A 24920-nucleotide genomic window follows, 5' to 3' on the forward strand; every position below is an offset into this window, starting at 1 on the left:
TTCACATATCCCGGTCTAAGCTAATACCTTTAAGATATTGCTCACTTGGCATGGACATATCCAAGGGACTCGTTGTAAGAAGCCATCAAGTCTTTTCAAGTTAATCCTCTTTTCTACTTAACATCCTTTGATTGTTTGTGTTAACATTTATGGCAGGATGTGTACTCTCCTGCTCCTCTGATGTGTTTGTATTAGCTGGTTGGTTTGGACATGTGCCTCTTCACATTATGCATATACGTCTGCTGGCTGCGTGGCACGAGGCCCTGATGGAAAAACAAGACAGAAACCGACAGCACTGGACGAAATCCCTCCTGATCCCCTCTCGTATGAAAACCTTTAAAGTCTCCTCTCCCTTCATCTGTATTCTTGCTTAGAGAGGCTCTTGCATTGTGCCACATCACCTGAGCAGCCATCACCTGACAGCAGGGATTTCAATCATTGTGCTGAGCTCATATCCCCCACGTCTCACCCGCCGCCTCCACCTTTACTCCCAACGCAGCCACCTGCCACTGTCATGCTAATTTACTAGCCCTCGCTGATGTGAGCACTCACGTTTTAGAGCTTTCGCAGAGACCCCATCATTGGCTGGCAATTAAAGTTATGCGCGATTTTACACGGGGAGCACCAAAGATGATAATTTTACTCTCTCCTGGGGGAAATCTGCTCAATCAAAGGTCATAAGAACAACAGTGTGTTGTGCGTCGAGGAAAAATAGCTCGGAGTCAGATGAAAACGAAGCAGGGTGAACTACTGTAGCTACATGTATCTTCACAGGTACACCAGTGCATTTCTGCAGGGCATCTAGAAATAGAAGTCGTGCAGCAACTGCAGTGGTTAACAATGGATTATGTTTACTCTCCCACTTTTGTTGGCTATATCTATGGTAAACTGCCTCCAGGAAAGTAGAGTAAACAAGAAAATGGAGGCTGTGTGTCTGCGCTGAGGAGCAAATTAAGCTCCCAAAGATTATCATTACTCTCAATAGCAAGACAAGAGTCTGCAATGAACTCGGGACCAAGAGAAGAAGCCTCGGTGTGTTGATATTACCTTTTTTTTTTTTAACATGAGTAACCTACAGAACCCTGGCTCATCTTCATACAGTATCCACACGGCTCTGCATGAGCTCACTAAAACAAAGCACGATGCACTTTCAGAGCTCATCGGCAGCTTATGGAGCTTCCACACTTGCTCATGAACATGACATGCCATTTATGATTAATGGCTTTACCGGCTGGGCCAAGATAAGAGCTCAATTAGCTGTGTGGGCAAGGACCTTGACTCTATCTCCAATGACTAATCCCATGGCTTTTGTTATGATTAGCAAGAGCAGAGTTTTAATCTTGGCTTCTGAGTGCCTGGCATTGGCCCAAACACAACTGATTCATTAGCAGTTAAAAAATGCACTTCTGCTGTGAGTGGCACAATTCAGCGCAGCGTGATGGTGGATGCACGAAATGTTATATCACCCAGTGTACCAATATCTGCCACTCAGTGCGCTTTGGCAGTATCAGTGGCAACAGTCATTGGCAGGAAATTAAATTAAGTCCTTTAAGTGAAATGAATTCATGCACCTTGTTAATATTTTAGCAAGAGCTCGTCTCTCGAGAGTTACCACGCTGAGCCCACTCATCCTTCGGGGTATGTGTGTGTTTGGGGAGGGGGTTATCCCGCCTACATGCTTGAACCGATGCTACTTTCTTACAAATATATTTCTAGCTAGAACAGCAATGCCCAGGGAGATCTGCTGAAACCCACAATGCCGGGATTGTGAAGTAGCTGTAGATTGCAGACTGCCATAGTACAAAGAGTTCCCTAACAGAGGTTTTAAGAATTTACTGGTTGCATGTTGAAATCTGTCAAGAGCAATGATTGCAGTCTTTAATTAAATATGTAAAGCGGATAAAACTTTCAAAGAATGAGCAGAGAATGAAGGGAAGCACACGGAGAGAACTTTGTGCTCGGAATATAATAAAGTAGTATTTATTTGTGCTGATAGTCACACAAAGTTGAAGAGATTTCTGCAGTAAAAAAAACCCATCTTGCATGATGCTGCACTTTGTAGTGCTCACCCTCTGCAGGGGTAAACGTAGAGGACCATCTGTTTCCCGATCCCTGGCAACAAACAACAGACAGACCAACGCAGCAGACAGACCAGCAGACACAGGCGGCCACCGCTCCTGCACCAGCAAAGAATTGTGGGAAAACAGGGGACGCGGTTGCACAAACACAAGGTGGCTAAGCACGGGATGAAAGCAGTCATCAGCTGCTAGGATTTGATCAGGAGGCCCGAGCTGACACAGCCACACCGAGGAGTGATGCAAATTGAAGCTGACACTGCAAAGGATCCACCGTGCAACGAGACAGGCTCTGGATATAGCGGAGGAGCAGGAGGAAGGGAGTCGATGGACTGAGGCAGGAGAGAGAGGGAGAGAAAGAAAGCAGCCTCGGTACAATGAGGAAGCATCAACGCGGAGTATAAAAGCAGGGGAGAATAAAGAGAGAAAGGCTAGTGTATCTGAAGAGACAACCTACAACAACAGAGACCTGACAGTGTGTGCAGGGGGCACAGGGAGAGAGGGAAAGAAAAAGAAAGAGATTTGGGGGATGCAATTCATTTTTATATCCGAGATGCCAGAAATCCAAACAATTTGCTTCAATCAGAAAACTAAGGGACCTCCTGAACGGTGTTTTTTTTTATTTGTTTGCATTAAGATTAATGTGGGTGGCTCAAGCCCACACCCAAACAAATACGTGTGAGCTCACAGTCTGTCGCAGACGTACACCACTGTGAAGCAAACGCACACAATCTGAAGTGTTGGAAGAGGAAACGAGAGATCCAATTGCCTAAATATGCTGTGGACATGGGAGAGAGGCTTAAGCTTGCCCCCTAGTGTTCATCCTACTCCCTTATGGCTTTAGAGCCGCACACTGCAAAGTACTGTTAATCTTAACAGCGTGTTATTTGTGCCATTACATTTGAAAATCTCATGTTCTGAAAGCATGCACAATTGAAGTGATTATGAAGCTTTATTTATGTACCAGCATCAGTTCCTTGATTCTAGTGCTGCCTTGTGTGTCTTTCAGTGCTCACAGATAGATGGATGGATGGATAGATGGTGTGAAAACTGGAAACAGGTGGATGAATGTTTTTTGTAACCGGGTTTACAAGTATGTTGACGAATAATAAAGCAGTGTGTGCTACAGTGGCGAGAGGGGGGAAAAAAAGCACATAATACGGTGCGAAGTAGACAGCTTGATGACTAATGGTGTATACGCTTGTGGATCAACATCAAAGTCAGCACTACATTAATAGAAAGATTCATTATGTGCGAGATAAAACAGAATGCAATCCATTAACGAGACCTTCTTCTGCTCGACTTTAGAAATTCTCCATTTTGTATTGCCAGCAGCAGATTTGATTTAATAACGTGTGATGATTCAACAGTGAAATGCCAACACCAGGCGAGCCAAATGAGAAAAACATACAAAAAACCCGTTTCAACATGTTTGGATTGAAGAAATGACAGAAATTAATTTAAACCAGGGATGCTGTTGGATTAATGTGACTCCGCCGCAGCAATCGTAAAGTTTAACAACCCAACGCTACACTCGGAAGCAGTGAAGTTTATTTAAACAAAACTAACATCATACAACACATCAGCATAAATTATGATTATCTGCACTGCACAGAAACATCTGCAGCATCCTTTTTGCCGCTGCCAACCCGTTCAGAATCTCATAATTCTGCGCAATGTAATTCCACATTAGCACGTGTGTCTTTGGGCATGAATGGTGCAACGCCGCCACCGCCGTGATTTTATTTCTGCTTCATCTTCATCCCAGTCTTTGCCGTCACAATGCTGGAAAACCCTGACTGTTTACGATGCTGGCTCCCTGTCAAAACCCTTCGCTTCATGAGGGCAAATTTTTTGGTTTGGGGCAGAAAGACGCCTACATGCAACGTCTGTGTTACAACAAGCTGCCTGTTTCTGGTTTGTAGGATTTCACATATCAAAAAAAAAATTCTCCATTTCAATTCAGAGATGCGTTGGGTTAAATGCCAGAATGAAAGGCATTCTCTAATGTTGAGTAATGAGTAGACGAGCAAAGCAGTGCCGTGAATGCGGGGAAGGAAAGAGATAGACTGCCATGGTAACGGCGTAAAACGGACAGCCTTGGTGCCGTGATGTGACAGAAGGCCATGTGCTAGTAAATCCTAATCAAAAGTTGCTAACTGATTTCCACCTCCCTCCTCTAACTTTGAGTCTTTTGTCTTGTCTTCTCATTATGAATTAACAGGGCATAGAAAAACAATGCTGACAACCCCCATGACTTAGACCTATTATCTAAGCGTTCTTGCTTTCCTTAGTGGAACAAATTGGTTCTCTTAACCACGACTCCATTACACAAGGCAAGATACAAAAGGAAGGGAAAGAAAAAGGCTCTGGAAAGAAAACCGTGATTCTAACTAAATAAAGTATTTAATTCAATGGTCTTTTCCTCGGTTATCCCCTCACTTGAGAGCTTGTTCTGCCCTGGAGATGGTCGGCCGACAGAAGTGAACATGAGGGTCGCGACCTAATGTCTGCACGCCCGATCAGCCTGACCGAATGATCTTATATGGACAAGATAAGCACCTGCTCTTTGTAAGTGAAGTGGCCTATTACATAGGGTTGTACAATCTCCTCTGTTAAGGCTGCCCTCTGATACAGCCGGCAGAGCTTAGGACTGAAAATGCAAAGCCATCACCTTATTGCGAGGAAAGAGAGACTTTGTGGATTACAGTTCTTTTTTTTAATATATATATATATATATTTTTTTTCCTCCTGAAATGAAGCACAAAGCAGGGATAAGCAAACAACAGCAGGAAATCCGCTTGTATATTTAAATGTACTATCAAGCCTGTTTGAAATAGTTTCTTGTTTGGTATTTTCCATACATGCAAAAAAAGAGAGAGTTAATTCTTTGAGAGGCTTGCGGGATTGATGTGCACTGCAGGCTGACCAGATAGATACTATTGGCAGCAGAAAGACTCCACATCAAAAGCAAACATCAATGGAGGCTTGTCACCTTAGCAAATGCCATTATTCAAACTCCAGTATTTCCTGTTCGCTCAATAGGATCTGGCTCGGAGTACTAACAGTCTGCCGGTTTGTACCTCATCCTCGAGACTAATATCCAAGCAGGAGAACTTATCTGATGATGGGACCTTAAATCGACACTTTGAAGATCAGGGCTGAGGTCACCATTTGGAGTCTATTCCCTTAAAAAGAGCTTTACACTTTCCTGTGAGCGGTGAGACTAGACACACTCCCCAAAACGCAGTCGATAAAGTATCTGCTCATCAGGAGAGCGTGACAGCCGGAGAGATGAGACCACATCAATCATGTGGACTCCAATGGCCACTCTGAGGCTCAGATAAAATAGGGAGCACAGACTGGTGGCTCCTTAAATAGGCACCGGAGGAACCAACCGGAGACCTTCTCCATCTTACCTATTTGGAGAGGTCAGGAGGTCTTTAACCCATCAAGAACTTAAAACACACAGCTGATCTACAACACACCTTCCAACATGCCTGTCCTTGGTCTTGGGGTTAAATTGTTAATGTCAGTGAATCAATTAAACATCAACATCCCAACTACATGTTCCTTCTTTCACACTTTGTTTCCACTGAGATGTTCTGTCTTCGAATAACATGTCACGATTCTTCTCCATCCTCCAGAACCCCAGTGGGTTGAACTTTCTGCTCAGAACATCGCTTCTGTTTTCAGTTGCAGTTTATCAGGGTCACTGAGGTTTGATCACAGGACAAACTGGACGTCATGATGTCTCATGTTTCCCAGCAACACCTGAACGCATCACTATTAGCATTCAAATTGGGAAATCATGATCGCAATAAATAACGAGCCGGTTTTGGTTGACTTCAAAGCGTCTCGGAAACCAAATATTTCCCAAACTCCAAAGTTAACCCCCCCTTCCTTCATCACATGTTTATTTCACTGAAGCTCATTTTTTTTCTGAAGTGATTGCTCAACGAAGCATCTGCTCATGCCTTTGGGAAAGAAATCAAACGAGGGGAAAAAAGGACCAGTTCAAGCCCTCCTTCTGCTATTCCAACATCTACTTTCCCTCTGACTTTTCATTGTCATGTCCCATTTCTGCTGCTAAAAACTCACAGGAATGCAAAGCGGGACGTGTGATGAACCCAAACCAGCTCTGGCATTAGGCTCCCCAGGGCAACTTCAGAGCATCCGAGCAGCAGCTGTTGTATTCTGGCACCTGTTGACTGCGGATGTCACCCAAAATCTGAATACGTCTCTGTGAGCCACTTAGAAGCCCTTTATGTTGTCAGGAAATCCTGGAACTGGTTTTGAGGCATTGTGTTGATGGTGTGAAAGCAGTTAGACAGAGGTTCCACGGCAACCTCTTACTCCCTTTTTCTGAACCGTATTTTGACATTTTCTGTCCAACATCAAACCGCGCAGTTAAACATTACCATTCTTTTTTTTTTCTTTTTTCAAACACAAGTCGAGTCCAATCTTTTTCACAGTGCACTCATTTCAAAAAATGCCTTCCCACAGTTGCAGTCTGCATTCTTTCCAGGTTTGAAAAGCCAAAGGATTTGGAGGTGAACAAAAAAGCCTGTAAATATAGGGAATAAAACATGCTATATGAGTCCAATAGCGAGTTTTACTCATTTCAGTCATTAGGTGTGCTACTCAGCATGTAAAAATAGTTGAATGATGTGTTCTGTGGCTTTGAAGGCAGAGCTCTAAAGTCTAAAGAAGCATCCATCACGGTGCCAACGGGGTTATTTCTGCTCGAGCTTCAAGACTACGAATTTAAACCAGAAAGCCCGAGCTTCAAGCAGGAGGTGTGGGGGCAAAAAAGAAGGTTTCTAATTAAAGAAGCTGCTTATTTTTGAGGATTTTCTGCTTTTTAAAATTTCTTAACATTATTTAATATTGAATATCTTTCTGTTTTCATGTGTTGGTCTGAAGGAAATCAAGACATCTGATGCAATAACCTCAGGCTCTGTGAAATTACAACAGGCAATTTTTTTCCTTAGGTTTTATATACCAAATAATCAACAAATAATAGAAATGAATGTTGCCATTATACATGACAAGACTGACGACCCAACTTGCAGTGTATCTCGACATGCCAAGGCTATGCACGGCAATATGGGCCTTTGAAAATTGCTTGTTACGTCTCTGCCTCTCCTCCAAGCTGAGAGCTACTCGGCATCAGTCACTTTCATCTGTTTTCATCACGTCTTCTCAGACAGATAACCCATCTGAGCACCTCCTCGGGTATTCACTGTGGTACAGTGTGCAGCTAATGACACAAATATACTGCAGACACCCCGTCATTTATCTTCTTGCTACCATAATTTCTATGTCAATTAGCCCAGTCAATATGCTGTGTCAGTTATTACCCACATTATACCATAGGTAAATGACTTCTATGCAGTGCAGACACCTCTATCAGGTCGACACCAAGGTAAAGGCAGTTGGATGGGAATTAGGGTGACAGATTGATGTCACAGAATTGAAACAACCTCAGCTTGGTGATTCATGAATGCTTCAGTGGGGATGTTATGTGGAAGCCGGAATATTGTGTAGGAGGCGCCGTTTAATGAAGAAACCTAAAGACCCCCTATGCAAAGCAGTGAAAGAGAGACGAGAATGCAGAGGGCAGCATTAGTATGCATGCTTTCCCTCTCTTTCGCTGTCTTCCTCAGTTCCCAGAGTTCTTCTGCTGCAGTCTGATCTTCTGTGCCATCACCAGCCCCGCTACATCATCTTCCAAGATCCTTTATTCCCCGCTTTATCTTAAACATGCAATGTCTGTGACAGCAGATGTCGCATGGGGGAAGGAGCAGCTGAAATCTTCTTTTTTGAGAAGCTCAGGAAGCTGTTGTGACATTCGATCTCTAACATTATGCTGCCAGCTGGCTCCACCGGGGAGGATGTATGCGGCTGCCGAGGGGACATGGTTAAAATTTACTACGAGTTTTGAGATGCAAACACTGCAGGCAACCAAACTTTCAAAGGAATGCAAGGTCAATGAAATATATATGTACATGTGGAGCTGGGGTGACTGTGAGAATGAGGGTTTTGTCTTGTAGTCGCATTGCTAGATGTATGTTTTGTTGTGTGGTGGCAGTCAATCCAGAACAGGCTATTTATTTCCCTCTCCCTGCTGACATGAACATATAGGAAGCTTGCAGGGCCTTATATGAACTTCACTTAAATCTTCTATTTTGTATTCAGGCCAAGTGACTTAACTCATCTTTAATTTCCACACCACATTTAGGAGGAATCATTGCCTCATCAGAAGCTTTTTTTTTAAAGAAAAAATGAGAACAGCTGCAAGTCTTTAGTTTCTGTTGCCAACATGGAAAGCAGTCATTACAGCAGCTACTTGGAGTGTTTGTGGAGCCCATTTTGTGTACCAATAAAATAACACTGTCACCTGGGAATCCAGGGAACTTTTTTTTTCATAAAAAAGGAAACACAACTCAGCGTTATTAGAGAGTTAACAGCTTTACTTTTTGATGTTACCACCAAACAGTAATTTCTGTGAGAAGAGAGGGAAAAAAAAACCCACTGCAGCTCAAATTGTACACGTTCAGTCTCTTTCTTGCGGAATGTTGTAGCGACAATATTAATTTGTATCTATATGCTGTCTTAATAAAGCAGCAAACAACTTTCTGCTATGTAAAGATATAGTGGAAAAATGGAATCTTTCGCAGAGAATATGTCACACTCCCTCCGTATGTGTTGTAGTCGGAGTTTCTCTGCTCGTGCACGTGAGTCCCTCCCATTGAAACTTTTGGTCATTCATAAACAGGAAAAAAGTTCAAAAGTGTCCTCCGGCATCCCACTGTAAAGGCAAAAATGCAGGGTTCAGTTAGTGCCTCCCAAAAAAACTTACAACTTTTTAACAAAAAGCCTTTTAATTTATTTATCTAATTTATGCACATTTGTGGCATTCCTTGATTTAATGCTACTCGAGTTGACAACAGCTCCTGTGCTAATGTGGGCTTAACGATTGTTGTTTTTTTATATTTTATTTTATATTATATTGGCTCTTATGCACACAACATTCACAGAATTTTACGTGAAAGCAGGAAACGATGTGGTCGCCGTCTTTGTTTCGGTTGAAGATTCTGCTGCTCTAGTGGATGTGACTGTCATATACAGCACCTACTGAATTACTCAGTTAATCAATCAAGAAGGATTTATCAATTAGTGTTTTGCACTGGGGGAATCTTCATCTGACTTGAGTTGGTTTCATGCAATAAACTGTGGACAATCCTAGACTGGAACAGTGAGACAGTATGACCTGAACTAGTAGTAGTTACCGAGACCGATGTTGTCTTGCACCCGGATCAGTGTATCCAACCTGCATGCCTTCCTTTTCTTTATTATTCTCCTTCCTTCTCTCCTTCCTTTGTGTCTCTGATGTTTTAGGTTTATTTCAGTAGCATTGCATTTTAATTTGGGCTGGCATCCTTGAAATTAAAGGAAGATAAAAGGGAAACTGGCGCTATGTTAATATCGCTTTGAAGATGGAGTCAATCTGGCAACAGAATGCCTAGCCCTTATTTTCCCTTCCCTTTCCTCTCTTCCTGTATTCAGCACAGTGGATAAGAGATAACTGCAGACTCAGCTTAGCAACAGCTTACCTTAGGTGAAGGAACTCTAAAAGCCCTCTCCTTTTATCTTGCTCCTTGTGGCAGAAAGCGGGCTTTGTTTTGTCTTTTTAATCGACATCTGGACGCTGAATATTTATCTATGTAATTTCTGCTTATTCGCACATTCTACCCTGCAGAGAGACACCGACTGCACCTGTCTGGCTGGATTTTCAAAGGTGCAGATTTAGCTCCATCGCAGTTTGCATGACGGGAATATGTGTGTACCAAGTAGAGGGGAAATGGAGCACTTTCTTCTCATAAGGCTGCAGGCTGTTATAATGGCTGCACGACAACGACGACTAGTAATAGCCATTATGCAAGTCCTTCATGCATTTAACCTGCATAATCCTCCATTAGAATTGCAGATAATGAAAGTGTTATCAAGTAGAAACAACTTGGTACATTGCGGGGCAGAACTCGCCAGCCAATTTTATGTAATTTCTGATGATGTAACCTGTAATTTTTTCCCAAGAGATACTACTCTTGAGTGTGGCTCCAAAGCGGGGCAGAGTTTCAGCAAATACTGCAATCCAGAGTTGGTATCTTCACAAAAATCAGCTGTAGCATCTTGGAAACAGCTGTCACCGTACTCTGTTTCCACGAAAACCTGCTGCAAGCTTTGTATTTATATCTATATGTGTTCTTATGACGGCCAAGTAAAAATATGGTATGACTGCAGATGCTTGGAAACTGACTGGCTGCTGAAGATAAAAGGAGATCCACTCATCTAATGCTGTCACGAGCAAAATATTTGATGTTCTTCTTTGTTTCCTTATGGACGTGGATTTTTTTTTCGTTCTTTCTTCGAGTGGAGCTTATGAGCTAAGTGCGAGAAGCAATCTGTTACAGTTTTGATGACAGCCGTATTAGCACTCTGCACCCAAGCCACCATCTTGACTAGTCTCAAACACGTCACGCTGCGACTTTAATACGCAGTTAATTACTCTCATCTTGACCTGCCGGTAAAATGAGCCCAGCTGCCATTGCCGCCCATGTTTCTGTTATCTGTGCAAAAAAGCATTAGCGTGTGCCCCTTTAAATGGCTTTAATTAGTCGTAAACGGAGCTGATTCTCCTGTTAAGTGGATGTGGAGTCGATACTGTAATACAGTCCCAATATGCGCCACTTTGACTTTATCTTGTTGAGGAGGAAGAGGTGGTGCATGGGAGGATAGTTTGCACAGCAATGGCAGAGGGCCGGCTGGATAAACCCCCATTCAGCGATTAGAGGAGGTATCACATACAGGCAGTACTCACTCACTGCTCTGATATGAAAAAGACATAATTAGTGTGTGGCTGTATTGACAGAGGAATCCTTATAGAGACACTGTTTCAATGTCAGTTACATAATGCGTAAAGAAAAAAAAGTTTCCAGTGGAGCAGATGAAACATCAGCAGGGCCTATTATCTGGAGAGAAAAGGGAGCCATCTTCTTGTCATTATAAAGTAAACATATCCTTGGGATGATGTGAAAGACAAAGAACATGGGTGCAGCAAAAATTGGAAAAAATTCAAATAGAAAGGGTAATAAGAGAACTGTGTTTTCAGTGTTTTGAGAGTGAAATATGTCTAAAATAATACCGCCAGCATCAACGTTATTCCGGCTTTGGTTGACGATGTTTACTTAGTAAAAGCTCCTCACCACCACCACCCCGCCCAGTAGGAAAAAAAGCCCTGCACATTCAGTAAATGAGGTGGCTTTGAGGAAAAGAGCCCGATAAAGTCCATGTCAGTAAACTGTATCTCCTTTCATCCGCTCCCTTGCAATAAAGTTTCCAGTCTCCAGTCTCTCCATTTGCTGAGTAATGCCTTGAACGGCTGCTGGTGAGGTGCAGGGCTCTCACACTGGAGGAAGCTAATGGCTGTTTATGGTTTCTAATGCATGATGCTGTAACTTCTGAAATAGTAGGTCTCTATTACGATGTGGCATGTGCGGATAGAATCCATTGACAGGAAACACTGTGATACCACAAGTGACCCCGCAGAAGAACAAAATGTACAATGTACACTACCGTTCAAAAGTTTGGGGTCACCAGGCAATTTTACGTTTTCCATGAAAACTCACACTTTTATCCATGTGCTAACATAATTCCACAAGGGTTTTCTAATCATCAATTAGTCTTTCAACACCATTAGATAAACACAATGTAGCATTAGAACACAGGAGTGATGGTTGCTAAAAAAAGTACCCCTATGTAGATATTCTGTTAAAAATGAGCCATTTCCACCTAGAATAGCTACACATTAACAATGTCTGCTGTATTTCTGATTAATCTAATGTTATCTTCATTGAAAAAAAACTTCTTTTCTTTCAAAAATAAGGACATTTCTAAGTGACCCCCAACTTTTAAACGGTAGTATCTTGATCCAAATGAAACTTGCCCTGAAAAAATCCTGATAGTAGCCAAACATAAAAGGCACAACAAAAAGGTTATCTGCATTAAAAAAAAAACTGCAATACGCTTCAATACACCTCTACAGGCAAGAGTCTGCTACTCATTGTGCTTCCCATTTTCTCCCAAAGTATCTGCATCAAGAATAAAGAACAAAAGTTTGGAGAATCTATACACAGAACATCAGAGAAAATACAAATTTAAATCAAGATCTGAACATATTTAGAACAAATGCAAAAGCGGAAACAAAGACGATGCAGAAACTACTCGTGTGTTCGAAACCTTCTGAACACTTAAAAGTGATTAAACCGTGTCTTAGCTGTGAGCCCTTTCTACTCTCAGAAGATGAAAATATTGAATAAAAAACGTTGATAGAAAGGTCTTTTGGCTCATTCTAAAGTAGTTCAACTGACAAAGCCGTTGCTTTTGGAAGGACACGCTTCTTTTCAGCTGCAATTGTTTGAATCTTTGAGCATCAAAAGCAAAACTCAAGGCGTTCGCTTCCATTGTGGTCGAGCGGAGGCAATGAAAATCTCAAAGGGCAGCCATCTCGTGTTTGCATGTAGTACAGTATGCGGGGGTCTTGCAGTAATCTCAGTGTAAATTGCATATTCCCTTGATGTTACTTTTGCACTGTAACTGATTTTCTATCATATTTATTACTACATTAACTTCAAGGACATTTATAACGATTTTTTTGGCTTTTTAACTAATTAACTTGATTGAGACAGATCCTTGTGTTCTCTCATTAGCTATTTAAATGTATGCATTCATTTTTTATGCTTTGTGATCTTTGCTCTGCCATTCTTGTTATCTGCCTGCTTCAAGAATAGCAAATGGAGACATATGGACGCTGGAGACCTTTCCTAACCTCTCTGTAGATACCGTTCATGCATGTTTTCGTACAGATTGCTCGTAACATAATTGCTTTGAATGCCTCCTCCTTTATAGTATATAGGGTGGCAATTTAGACGACATATGGTTCCACGTTGGGGAAGGTATTTACAGAAAAGGCAACCAACTGTGTCACTGTTGTGCACGGAAACCCAGAAAAGTCAATACTTCTAAGAGGAATAAACATGTAATTGCAAATAATGTACGTAGAAAGGTATTGTTTGACGCATTGGGATACTGATATTAGATATTAACTCTGGAATCAAAGTGGAGGGTACTTTAAATTCAGTGTTCCTGCAGTGGCCCTGTACCTGAACTCCTCTGTGTGATTTTGCGCTGCTGATCAGATTCCGTAGAGTTTCCAGCCTTAATTTCAGAGTCATGGTAGAGTAGGCAACAATAAACAAGGGGGAAACCTGGGGAGGCTCAAGTGCCTTTAACTTGGAGGGGTAGGTGTAACTGTGTCACGGCTGTTTCTCCAGAGTTAACTGTGGGAGATGGAAATGCAACACTCACCCCCTCCTGAAAATACGGTCCGCCTACCAAAGCCTTGTGTGAGTCAGCAAGCGATTGGTGGCGGTGGGGGGTTTCGAGCAGCCTATGTACGTGTGTGTTTGTGTGTACCTGAACGGATTGTCGATCTCGTCCTGAAGTGTGTACGAGCCGAGAGGGAAAGTGGAGGAAGAGCGTGCTCTCTCTGCCGTCTCGTATTTCTCTGTGGTGTAATGTGCCGCCTATTCATGCGATGCCTTTTAAAGGCATGGTGGGAATCGCTTCACAGTCAGGCACGAAACTCAATATGCTAATATCTTCGAAGGGAGCGACGGAGGGGGGAGAAAACATTACCTGTCAATTACCCACGGCACAAAAAAAACAAAAAAACACGAAAGTTTTATTGAAAACCAAGACAAAAGAACTCAAACATGATCAAAAAACACGAGCCACCAGTTGTTTTACTAATTATGAAATCACGTTGGCGGAATTAACCTCCACTGACTCATTCCATGTGAGTTGAATTGCGTTGTGTTTTTTAAGGAAGCATATGGCAATTGTTATCTCTATCAATTACTTCTTGAAAGTGCCAGGTGGAAATTTCCGGCTTTGATTTGTGCTAACAGAGGAAAGGCCTGATCTGTCTAAACTCATTATCCAAGCAAATGGAGAGGTGGGGTCAGGACTTTTGATGAGAGATGGAAAAGAAAAGGAAAAAAAGCATCATGGATACTATACATCGCAAGGCATCGTTATAACAGCCGGTTTCCTTCCAGTGATGGCACAGCTTCCATCCCCGGGGGAATACGCCGGTTGAGGACCCAAGACGGAGCAGTGGGACCATCAGAATTGGTTTCAGACTATTTTGTTCCTCACACAGACATCATCAAGACCCCTCAGCATAATTTGTTTACAGCTCAGAGATGGAGTGTTGGCAGTGCTCAGCTCTCTCCCTGGAATAATTGCTGTGATGATAGGCTTTGCTGGGAACACATACAGGCATGTGAAAACAAGCACCATTTTAGATTAGAGGGTACCGAAAGCGAGCCAAAGCTGACGTGCACCGCAAACGGTTGACATATCCCCGGTACGATCTGTGTTTTTGTTGGGGGTTTTTTTTGTCGCTCATCTGATCAATTCCGTCTTTGTGCTCCCCGATCCTGAATGTCAAAAGGATTCCATGGGAATTTTGTTACACAGATGAGCTGCCTATTCTTATGCGTCGACAGTCGTGTCAAAGTGCTGCACTGCAGGCTCTAAATGCTGTTGTTTCTTGTCTTGCACAGCAGCCCGGTCTAATCATCCACAATACTTTCGGATGGATACATTTCCAATTCTGAGACTCCATCACCAACTGATGGCATTTTATGGAGAAAGAAAGCACCCGTACTTGCTAACACTCGGTGTAGATCTTTCTTAGGGAGAAGAAAATATCGTCTGTGGAACATAAAGTGGTGCTTTTTTTAAAAAAAATAAAAATAAATCTAGCAGTTGCATTGGTTGGCATAAGGATGAAAATGAAAATATCCTGATGTGTGCTTATCACGATCACTTATAGTCTCCATATGGTTGAACAGACTAGGGACTGACAGATATGGGTTTTTCAGGGCCGATATCGATTCTGATTATTGGTAATGAAGGAACGCCGATAACTTTGGATGCTCTAGTTTGTTTATGTGGGATTTACTGAAATTGATCAGTTTGTCTTTTGCAGTTCTTGACTATTTTCTTAATATTTTTCTGTTCTATTGCTTTTATTACCTACTAAAGTCCATAATGTACAGCTTCATTATTGCTTTCCCAACTCTGTTTCAGGTTAATCTGTGGCTGCCTTGTAATTTAGCTGCTAGCCGCTAGTATAGCCTTAGCCACTGATAAGCTAATTTCCTGGCTTGCGTTTCTTGTTCAGTTTTTGCTGCTTGAGAGATATTTCTGAGGCCACACAGTGATGACAGACCCAGAGAGGAGGCTGCATCAGACCTGAAGTAGAGCTTTTAATTTATTGATAATCAGCCGATAAAAAGAATGATTCCGATAATCAGAAAAGTGCCAAACATCAGCCACATTAATCGGTCTGGCTGATGATTGGTCTATCCCTCGAACAGACAAAGATGTAGTCATGAAACAGGTTCATTCTCTGTTTAAAACAGAGAATAAACAGATAAAGTGGTGAAATCACAATTACCCGTGCCGAAATATGCCAACAAGGAGCAAGCTGTACTTTTAAAACTGAAAAAAGCTAGACTGAAAGGGAAAAACTACAGTTCACAACCTCAGCTTTGGGTTTTGCTACAGTTTTGGATGGTACTTCAGTTCATACGACTCCATTTGAACCACTTCAGCGGCTAAAATCCACCACTTTCCTGCCAGCCAACCGGATCCATACCGAATCCCCCCTCCATCATCATCATCCCCTACTATCTTGCCACCCCTCCCCGCTGCTTCCCCTGAGCACAGCAGATTACAGATATCATTATAATGGACGTCCTGGCAGGCCAGCTGCGGTCACATTTAATTTGCCATGGCCTGATATCTACACAAGATAATCAGCATTTACACCTGAGAGTGAAGACGGGAAAGATGAGCGACCACGTGGGCGAGAGCGCAACGGAATTAGAAGAATGACCGACACAATGCGAGCGGGAGAAAAGGGAAAGATGGCAAAGAAGGAAATGTATTTGGAACACAATCCACGGGGACAAAAGGGGACGAAGCACACTTGTCAGATTTGCATTTTAATATGAATAACCTATGCTGGAGCCTCCTGGTATGACTGAGAGCAAAACCTGATGCTTGTGGACGTCCCTAAACACAGACTTTGCATCTCAGCTCGAATGGAGTCGCCTTCCTTCGTTCCATTTTCCCTTTGCCCCATCCAATTACATGCAGATACAGAGAAGTGTTGTTCTCTCAAAGTGAAGGTTATAGGCTACTCTTATTGCAGCAGTCGAGTGGGATCCTCATTGATTCACCCCCCACTTTTTTATTTTTTTAACTTGCGAGTATGTTTAGTAACTCTTTCCTCCTGTAGCAGCTGCAGGATGACACATTCCCTGCTGTACAAATCCTTTTTTTACTCCCAACAGCTACTGAGGACACTGATTTGTGTATGAAAGAAAGTTATCAGCCGCCTAAAATTTGTGGAATTCCCACATAAAGCCACCAGAACTGGTATATATTATATATGTAGAGCACCTACGGAATGAGCTTTCACGTCTATAACGGATCAATTTCCCCTCAATCCGAGGAATGACGACCTATTTCTTTTGAAGGACTCCCCATACATATTTCAACTACCAGGCTCCACTGCAAGACAAGTTGCTGTTGTGGATGTATTGCAATGTGACTGAAAGTGCAATCTCTCAACTGTATCTCTGAAAGCCTTTGTTCTGCCACCCTCCTAAATGGAGTTCTGTCTATGTATCTACCTATCTATCTGCCTGTCTTTCTGTCTAATTTATGGTTAGCCGTCATCTCAAGGTTTCTCTTTTTTTGTGTTCTTTCACTGCAGAACTAGCATTTTGAAAACTTGCTAATGTATGCAATCTTCAGCATACAGCATGTGTCCTTCACATAAAACACCCTGAAGTGATCCCTTAGAACTTTCACTTTGAATGAAGATGCATAACCAGAACAGAATCTAACAATGGGTACAGTAGAGGAAAAGGTGACACTCATGGCTTAAAGCACTTCCAGTATGCAATGCCATGGGGATTCGGTATATAAGGCGCTGCCTCAGAAACACACGACTCCCCATCTGTCGAGTTTTTAAAAATAAATCGCAATAATAATCACAACAACAGGCACTCGGGATGATCAGAAGGATTGGTTGGGAGTTCATTTTGCGTCACCACCGCTAACGAGATCAACGCAGCTAAAAATAACTAATAAGAGATTATTTATCTATCTGTGGAAGGAAGAAAAATCAATCTGAGGTTCTTCCTCAGGATATCCTGCCTCTAAAAAAACTTGAATAGCAACTAACTGGGTGCAGACTTCAGATTGTTCAGGCTGTACATCAGAAGTGCAAACAAACTTTGACAGTGAACAAAAACTCTTTCCTATTGGCTCGTTGTAAAAAGGTTGTACATTTTGTGGTAGTTTTCCTGCCCATCTTCAAAAAGACAAAAATGTTTAATTGTGCAAACACATCTTCTTTAGTTGGCCTCAAACCTTAACCTTTTGACCTTTAGTTAACTCTTTCATTATTATGCTGAGCAACATGAAAGTTGCTCTTCTAATGTTGTTCCCTGACAACAAAGACATAAAATGGCCAAAAAGCTAACAAATAACAACCTAAGAGTTTATGATTGAGGTTATTTCTTACCAATATGCTTATTAGTAGTTATAGTTTCACACTGTACTCTTCAATTTTTTCGTAATAGTCTGTTTTATTGTAAATACCAGCATTTTTGGCACCTTATTTCTTCGACTATTGCGATTTACTTCCTGTCTTGAATGTAACATGTGGGTCGCTGGATGGCTTAAATTTCCCTATCCATCTATCCATCCATCCATCCACCTATCCACTGTGTTCACTATTATGCCTCTTTCATACTATAAGTAGTCGCTTTTTATCATCTGAAGCAGCACCATGAGCCAGAACAATCTGCTGAACTGTACATTTATCTCTATTTGTTTTGGTGTTGATCAGATATGCCAATCCTCACCTTGGATCCGCCGGCCACTTTGTGTGAACGGCAGTGGAGAAGCAGGAGCAGCGGTTGACTTATAACTCTGACAACGGCTCCATTCATGCGTCTAATTTAAGAGCGGCTTCTGCTCCGTCTAATTAACAATTTACTAGGCCATCAGTCAGCTTCTCCCATTGTGGTATAATCAGCGTCGCCGACGTTCAGGCGGCTCAGCGCACACCGTCGCATCAGCAATGGGATTAGGTGCGACCGTGCAACTTATTTTTACTCTTTTTTTTTTTTAATGGATACACAAACAGGAAAACAAAAAAAGAGTGGGCAATGCGAGTTCCAAGGTCGCAGCCGGAACAACTGTGAAACCACAGATTGAAAGACGACACTGTGCAGCGGAACGAGCTGAGCAGCGTGTTCGGACAAATTAGCCGGATCTGTTTGTGCATGCTAAAGCGGGTGGAGGGGTAGAATGTTACTGGCGTGTTAAAGGAATCAACAGATGCATTTTTTTGGCTCTCCTTGGTGGCCAACATCCCCCTCCTGCTACTAAATGTTGTGTGTCAACCCCTTGTCTTTTCTCTTAAGGGCTGGTCCCATTGGAGGGTTTAAGCGTAGGCACCTTTAAAGGATTATGGTGTCAGAGTGGATTTTTGCAGGAAAAAAACACAAATAAATCCCCCATAAAGACTCCGCCCGCATCACCACCCTAAAAGTTGCATAACCCCAATTCATCCAGTCCTTTCTCAACCCCATCCTCAAGACATGAGCCAACACATTCTGTTCTTAAGTGGTGGAGGAAGGGGGGTTAGAATCTGCCTTCTGCCGGTTGTTTCTCCACATATTCTGACAGAACAATAATAACCCACAGAGAGGATTAAGGACTGGTAATCTGGGGGAATAGTGTATTTCATTTCCACTGCTTTCTGTAAATTTTCGCCCCTTAGCTTCCTCTGTATAAACAAATAGAATTTTTTTTCTCGTTTATCCACTTAGTTCTTCTGTCTTGCTGATTAGCAGTGAAGGGCTGGGAGACTGGGATAACCTAGAGTGGATGGTTCCAAGGATATCGGAGGCCAGCATGACTCTGTGTGTGTGTGTGTGTCTGTGTGTGTGGTGTGTGTGTGTGCGCGCGTCGGCATGTACTGTATAAACAAATGCAGTGCTACTTGAAGGGCGCGGCCAATTAAAAGAAGCCCCTGAAGGAGCGTGCTCATCAGGATGCAGTGAACATAGCAGATCCACTCTCAGATAGCCTGCTGCAGTCTGTCACTGTAACTAAGGCATTAATACCACCAGGCTCTGTAGCACAAAATATTACCATCTTTATCCTTTAAACAGCAGCAGATCGATGAAAAATGCAGCATGAATACAATAGATTGCAAATTCTTGTATGTTGTGTGTATGTGTGCTGACTGATAATGCAATTATCCATTAATTGGATGTGAAATCATCATTAAATAGTCAAATTTCAAACAACACGACAACAGTAATGATGCAATTGCGGTAAAATAGCTTTTAAATGGTTTATTTAGACTGTCATAATGTGCAATATGTTATGTCAAAATACCCAATGAGCTGCCAAGAATGACACAAAACTCAATCTCCTTATCATAATTCAGCAACGCCTCCTGAAAGATGCTATTGCCCAACAGTGCATTACATGAGGAGAACAGTTAGATTTTGGACATAATTACATGGATTCAACTAAAACTATAAAATGTACCAAACAGTTCTTACCCTGTGTGTTGGTAAGATGTGGTAAATATGTATCTGGCTCCACAGATAAATGAGTCATTAGAAGGAAGTTTCAGTGACTTGTGAGATTTTTGCTTTGATGGAGCAAATAAAAACTGCAGTGTTGCTCATATAAGACAAAGATAAGTGGATCCAAGACTGAATTTCTGGAGTCAACAAGGCTACCTTTCTGTATTTACCCTCAGTTCCTGCTACATCCAAATTTAAAACATTGCAACAATATTGATGAAACTGCAATAAATCATGTACAAAATGGTCCATTAGACTGTCAAAATATGTTATTTGTAACATCAAAGAACAAACTGAGCTGCAAGGAATGAAATAAAACTTGCAAAAATGTATAATTGCTTGTAAAAAACGGATTTTTTATCTTTATCCAGCCACATCTCCCCTGAGATGCTATTACAGCACCCAACAGTGCATTACAAGAGGAGAACAGCTAGATTTTGGACATAATTACATGGATTTAACTATAAATATAAATGTACCTAACAGTTATAACACTATCTGTTGGTAAGATGTGCTAAATGTTCATTTGACTGTCCAGGTGAATGAGTCATGAGAAGGAAATTTCACTGATTTGTGATGGAGCAAATAAAAATTGCTTTGTTGCTCATATCACAAGTGGATCCAAGACTGAATTTCTGCAGCCAATGAGGCTACCTTTCTGGATTTACCCTCAGTTCCTGTTGTACCCAAATTTAAAACATTGCAACTTCATTGAGGAAACTGCAATAAAACATGTACAAAATGGTTCATTAGTCTGTCAAAATATGCAATGAGTAACATCAAAGAACAAACTGAGCTGCCGGGAATTAAATAAAATTGTCAAAAATGTATAATTGCTTGAAAAAAAAGATTTTCTTATCTAAATGCAACTACATCTCCCCTTACAGCACCCAGTGAGATTTAACTATAAATATAAATGTACCAAACAGTTATTACACTTTCTGTTAGCAAGACGTGTTAAATATTTATCTGGCTGCACAGGTGAATGAGTCATGAGAAGGAAATGTCACTGACTTGTTGATGGAGCAAATAAAAACTACACTGTTGCTCATGTAAGGCAAAGATAAGTGGATCCAAGACTGAATTTCTTGAGCCAGTGAGGCTACCTTTCTGTGTTTACTCTGAGTTCCTGCTGCATTCACTGACAATCCAGACGTCAGTGCTGGCGTGTTTTGTTGCTGAATTGCTGGGCAAACCCCTCTGTTTACCTCCTTCGGTGTGATTTCTGCTGTCAAACCACTTGTTGCGCCCATCATGACAGTTTTGACCCTAAAAACGCCCATCACAAAGGCACAACAACACAATCAGTGACCTCTATCGACCTCTATTGGTGGCCAACAGGAACTGCAACAACAGCAGAACTTATCTCTAGAGCTTCTCAGGTCTCTGGCACAGCCAATGAGGCTTATTAGTCCTCGTAGCTTAAAGGCCTCGCTCATAGCACCACCCAAGACTAGAAAAGTGACTAAATGAGAGAGGGGGAGATGTTGGAGTGTGATGAAATTCAGGCTGAAAAGCTCGAAATGAAAGGCAGAAAGCTGAACACCTGCCAGAGTAATCGAGGTTGTATTGATCAGCAGCCTCACCAGCTACAGATATATGAGGATCAAGTGATTTGTACAGCAGAGATGTCAAAATCCTTCATATTTTTTCCCCATTGCAGTCTCTTTGTTGACCAATTAGGAAGAAACTCGCAAGGATGTAAACAACATCTCCAGTACTACTTTCTAATTCTTCATCTCGCACAATGAAAGACACCTTAGCAATAAAACGCATTTCCTGTCTTTCTTCTTCCCCCGCCTCCCCACCTCTCCCTCCTCAGACCTCCCCGTAAACTCACACAACATCACTACACCCACACGCACATTATCCCTCCCAGCCCAGCTTGTACAAACATCCATACAAACACAAAGATGGATCAATTTCACATTCCCTTTCAGGATGCATCGTCTCATTGTCAGCGTTTATGGCATGTTTGATCCCACCTAATGCTGCAATGCAAATCAGCTATTGTTCCTTCTTTCTCTTTTTTTTTTGTTGTTTGTTGTTGCATCTCTTTCTTTAATATGTTCTGAACAATTATCTCGCCACCTCAGCTGCATCATTGTGGCCTATTTTCGAAAATAGGACAGTGCTTTATTTTGGCGAGGCGCTGCCAAAAAAAAAAAAAAAAAAACCCGGCAAAGTTAACTAATTGAAAGAAAAGAGGGGAAATGGGGGGCGTTATTGTGTAGTGGTTTAAAACTCCTGAAGAGAAAGCTTTTAGTTCCACCATAATGGTTTTATCCATTCATTTGGACTTTATTGGCTTTGCTTGGCAGCAGACAGGGAGCAATGGCACCCCCGAGCAACAGCTTTCCCACAGAGGCATTTGATCATATGCTGACTGGGTGAAAAAGAGTGTAAATTAAAGTCCCTCCTCTCTCTGACACTTTAAACACAAGACATGACAGGCCATATTTTCTGAGCCAAATCAGGAGCATGAGAGATGGATACCAATTACAAGTGCAGTAGGAAGAAGGGAATCAGACATAGGTGTGTGTCAGGAGCCTGGCGCTAAATCACGGCAGCAGTCGGGATGATGAAAACTTGCCTGTAGGCTTCTGAGGGACCCAGAGCCATTCTGTGCCAATGAAGGGGTGTGCACTTGAATTTGCATCACCCTGTGACATATCAAAGAGAATGCAGAAGCAGATGTGCCTCTTTGATTTTTTTTCTCTTTTTTTTGTGCCAGTTGTGAAAATGCAAAGTTATTCCGTGGGCCACACAATAATTTGCGGCTTTCTTACCATAATCCTGCAGTTTCAGCCAAGTAATGAACAACGTGAGTGTGTGCAGCGTGTTGCATAAGCTGTGTGTGTGTGTGTGTGTGTGTGTGTGTGTGTGTGTGTGTGTGACAGGGGTGGGGCAGGGTGGAAACGTGTGGTGGTGGTGGGAGGGGGGGTTTCCATCCACACATGCTCCTGATGGAACAAACTGGAGATCCTACATGCACTTATCTGACTGTGCTGCTTATCACCCAGCACACGCCATGCCTTTGTTGTTCTCCCTGCGCTGCATTAAACATGAGCCACTTGCATAAAAAAGAAAAAAGAAGCAGGCTTGTATAGAGTCAGGTGCATGAAGACAGGCATTGACACACCAGGTGCCTCATCCTTTCCTCTCCCCTCCCTCCCTTTCACCTATCAGTGTGCACACTAACTCCCCACAGCCTCCACACATGCGCCTTTTTGCCAAGAAAAAAGAAGACATTCTTAGCCATTTCTGGCGGGAATTAAGGTGGAGCATTCCTGCTCACACCAAGTCCAGTGAGGGGAGAAAAAAAGAAAAAGAAAAAGCCACAAGGCCCAATTTCCCTGTCACTCTGGCGAGGGCACCCTGAGTGGGACGATGCCACGAAAACACCAATTAGAAGCCAAGGAGCTGGAGAAGGGAAGCGGTATTATTGGGCGGCCAAGCGGACCATCTGCAGACTTCATCAAAAGGAGCTCGGCCCACAGCGTCCAGACGGGCTGAAGCGGACGCCCGGGTTAAGTTGCGATATCATGCAGAGCATATTGACTGCCACAAACACTACACGGCCTGTCACTCGCACGCTTGCGCACTAAAACGCACGCACACACACACACACACACACACACACACATACATAAGAGGGGGAAAACAAAGCCAGGGCGCACAAAATCTGCTCTGAATTATGACTCAATTAAGACTCAAGGTCGTTTCCAGCCGCAATCTCCATATCTGATATCGGTGCCAGAAATAAAAAAAAAAAAATACAGCGCAGATTCCTTCTATTCTCTCTCTCATGGACGAGTTTAATCAAACCACCGGGGTGCCAGAGGAGTAAACTCCAATTAGGACACCTGATTTATCTTCGGTTGTGTCTCCACACAACGGATGTGACACTGCAACCGATTTTTTTTTTTTTTTAAATGGTGCGCAGTAACCCAGCGGGATCCTCCTGTCTCTGCCTGCCTCATGTGGAAACTTTACCAAAAGAGACGCCCTGCTTTCTCCGTGTTATGTGCAGCCTTTCATACTCACCATCAATAAGAACGGTCTTCATGATTTTAGCCTTAGACGAGGAGGGTGAAATCCAGTAGCAGTATAAAATCCAAGTGAATCCCACCGTGCGCAAGAGGACGGGAAGAGGGGAAAGATATCCGCTATTTATTGCAATTTTTGTGGGGTGATTGCAAATCCAGCGCGAGGTGAGGGGTGGAAACGGACAAAAGCACCCCCTTTGCCCACCCTTCAAACTTTAGCCGTAGGTCTTCCCGAGTGGAGAGCCACGTCTCCGGCTGCACCCTGGCTCAGTCATGTGGACGAAGGGGTTCGAACGCGCATACGGGAATGAAAGAAAAGCAGTCAGCAATAACATCCAAATTGGGATCACACCAGTCGACACCTCCCCAGGAAAAAATATAGATGTAGGACAGCTCTGGAGAAGGAGCTCTGAAGTGCAGAAGTGGAGAAGAATCAGCGACACGGGCGAAAAAACAATATTGGATCCATCTTTCTTCTCTTTTTTTTTCTCTTTTCTTCTTTTTTTTTTTTTTTGAAATCGCAGCACAATATCCAGTCCGAATCACTTGATTTTTTTCTCTCCTCCCTCCTCCTCCTCCTCACCCAGAACGCCGCTGCTGTATATTATCCCAAGTGCACGGAAAGGGAGGGAAAAAAAGTGTGCGGTAGAGCCTGTGAGCACGGATGTACGGCCGCACTGGTGCGCATCAGTGTGCGTTTACCAACGGGGAGAGGTGGAGGAAAAAGGGAGGGCGGGGCAGCGGCGAGGTGCGTTTGGCAGGAAAGAGACAGAAAAGAGAGAGGGGGGGGGGGGAGAGAGAGAGGGGTGAGAATTCGAAGATGAATGTTTTATGGGGTTTGTATCACGCTGCAAAAAATATTCCTCCTATTTCTGGTAGTTTTAATATTAATCATGGCACAGAAACGGGACGGTAACGCGTGTGTATTTTGTGCCATTTCGCGACACCTCCAGTTATTTGCAGCAAAAAAGAAGAAG

The 24920-nt window shown here is 42.6% G+C and overlaps 1 protein-coding gene across 1 annotated transcript in view; it reads right to left on the minus strand.

Moving 5' to 3' along the window:
- rtn4r (reticulon 4 receptor) overlaps positions 1 to 24659 on the minus strand; it is a 43211-nt gene extending 18552 nt beyond the window's left edge. The window contains exon 1 of the mRNA XM_022197254.2: positions 23942 to 24659. Coding sequence (XP_022052946.1) covers positions 23942 to 23963 — 22 coding nt within the window. The 5' untranslated portion in view covers positions 23964 to 24659. The remainder of the gene's footprint in view (positions 1 to 23941) is intronic.
- Positions 24660 to 24920: the final 261 nt, after the last annotated feature.

This window comes from Acanthochromis polyacanthus, chromosome 7 (genome assembly GCF_021347895.1).
Source record: "Acanthochromis polyacanthus isolate Apoly-LR-REF ecotype Palm Island chromosome 7, KAUST_Apoly_ChrSc, whole genome shotgun sequence".
Taxonomy (NCBI): Eukaryota; Metazoa; Chordata; class Actinopteri; family Pomacentridae; genus Acanthochromis; species Acanthochromis polyacanthus.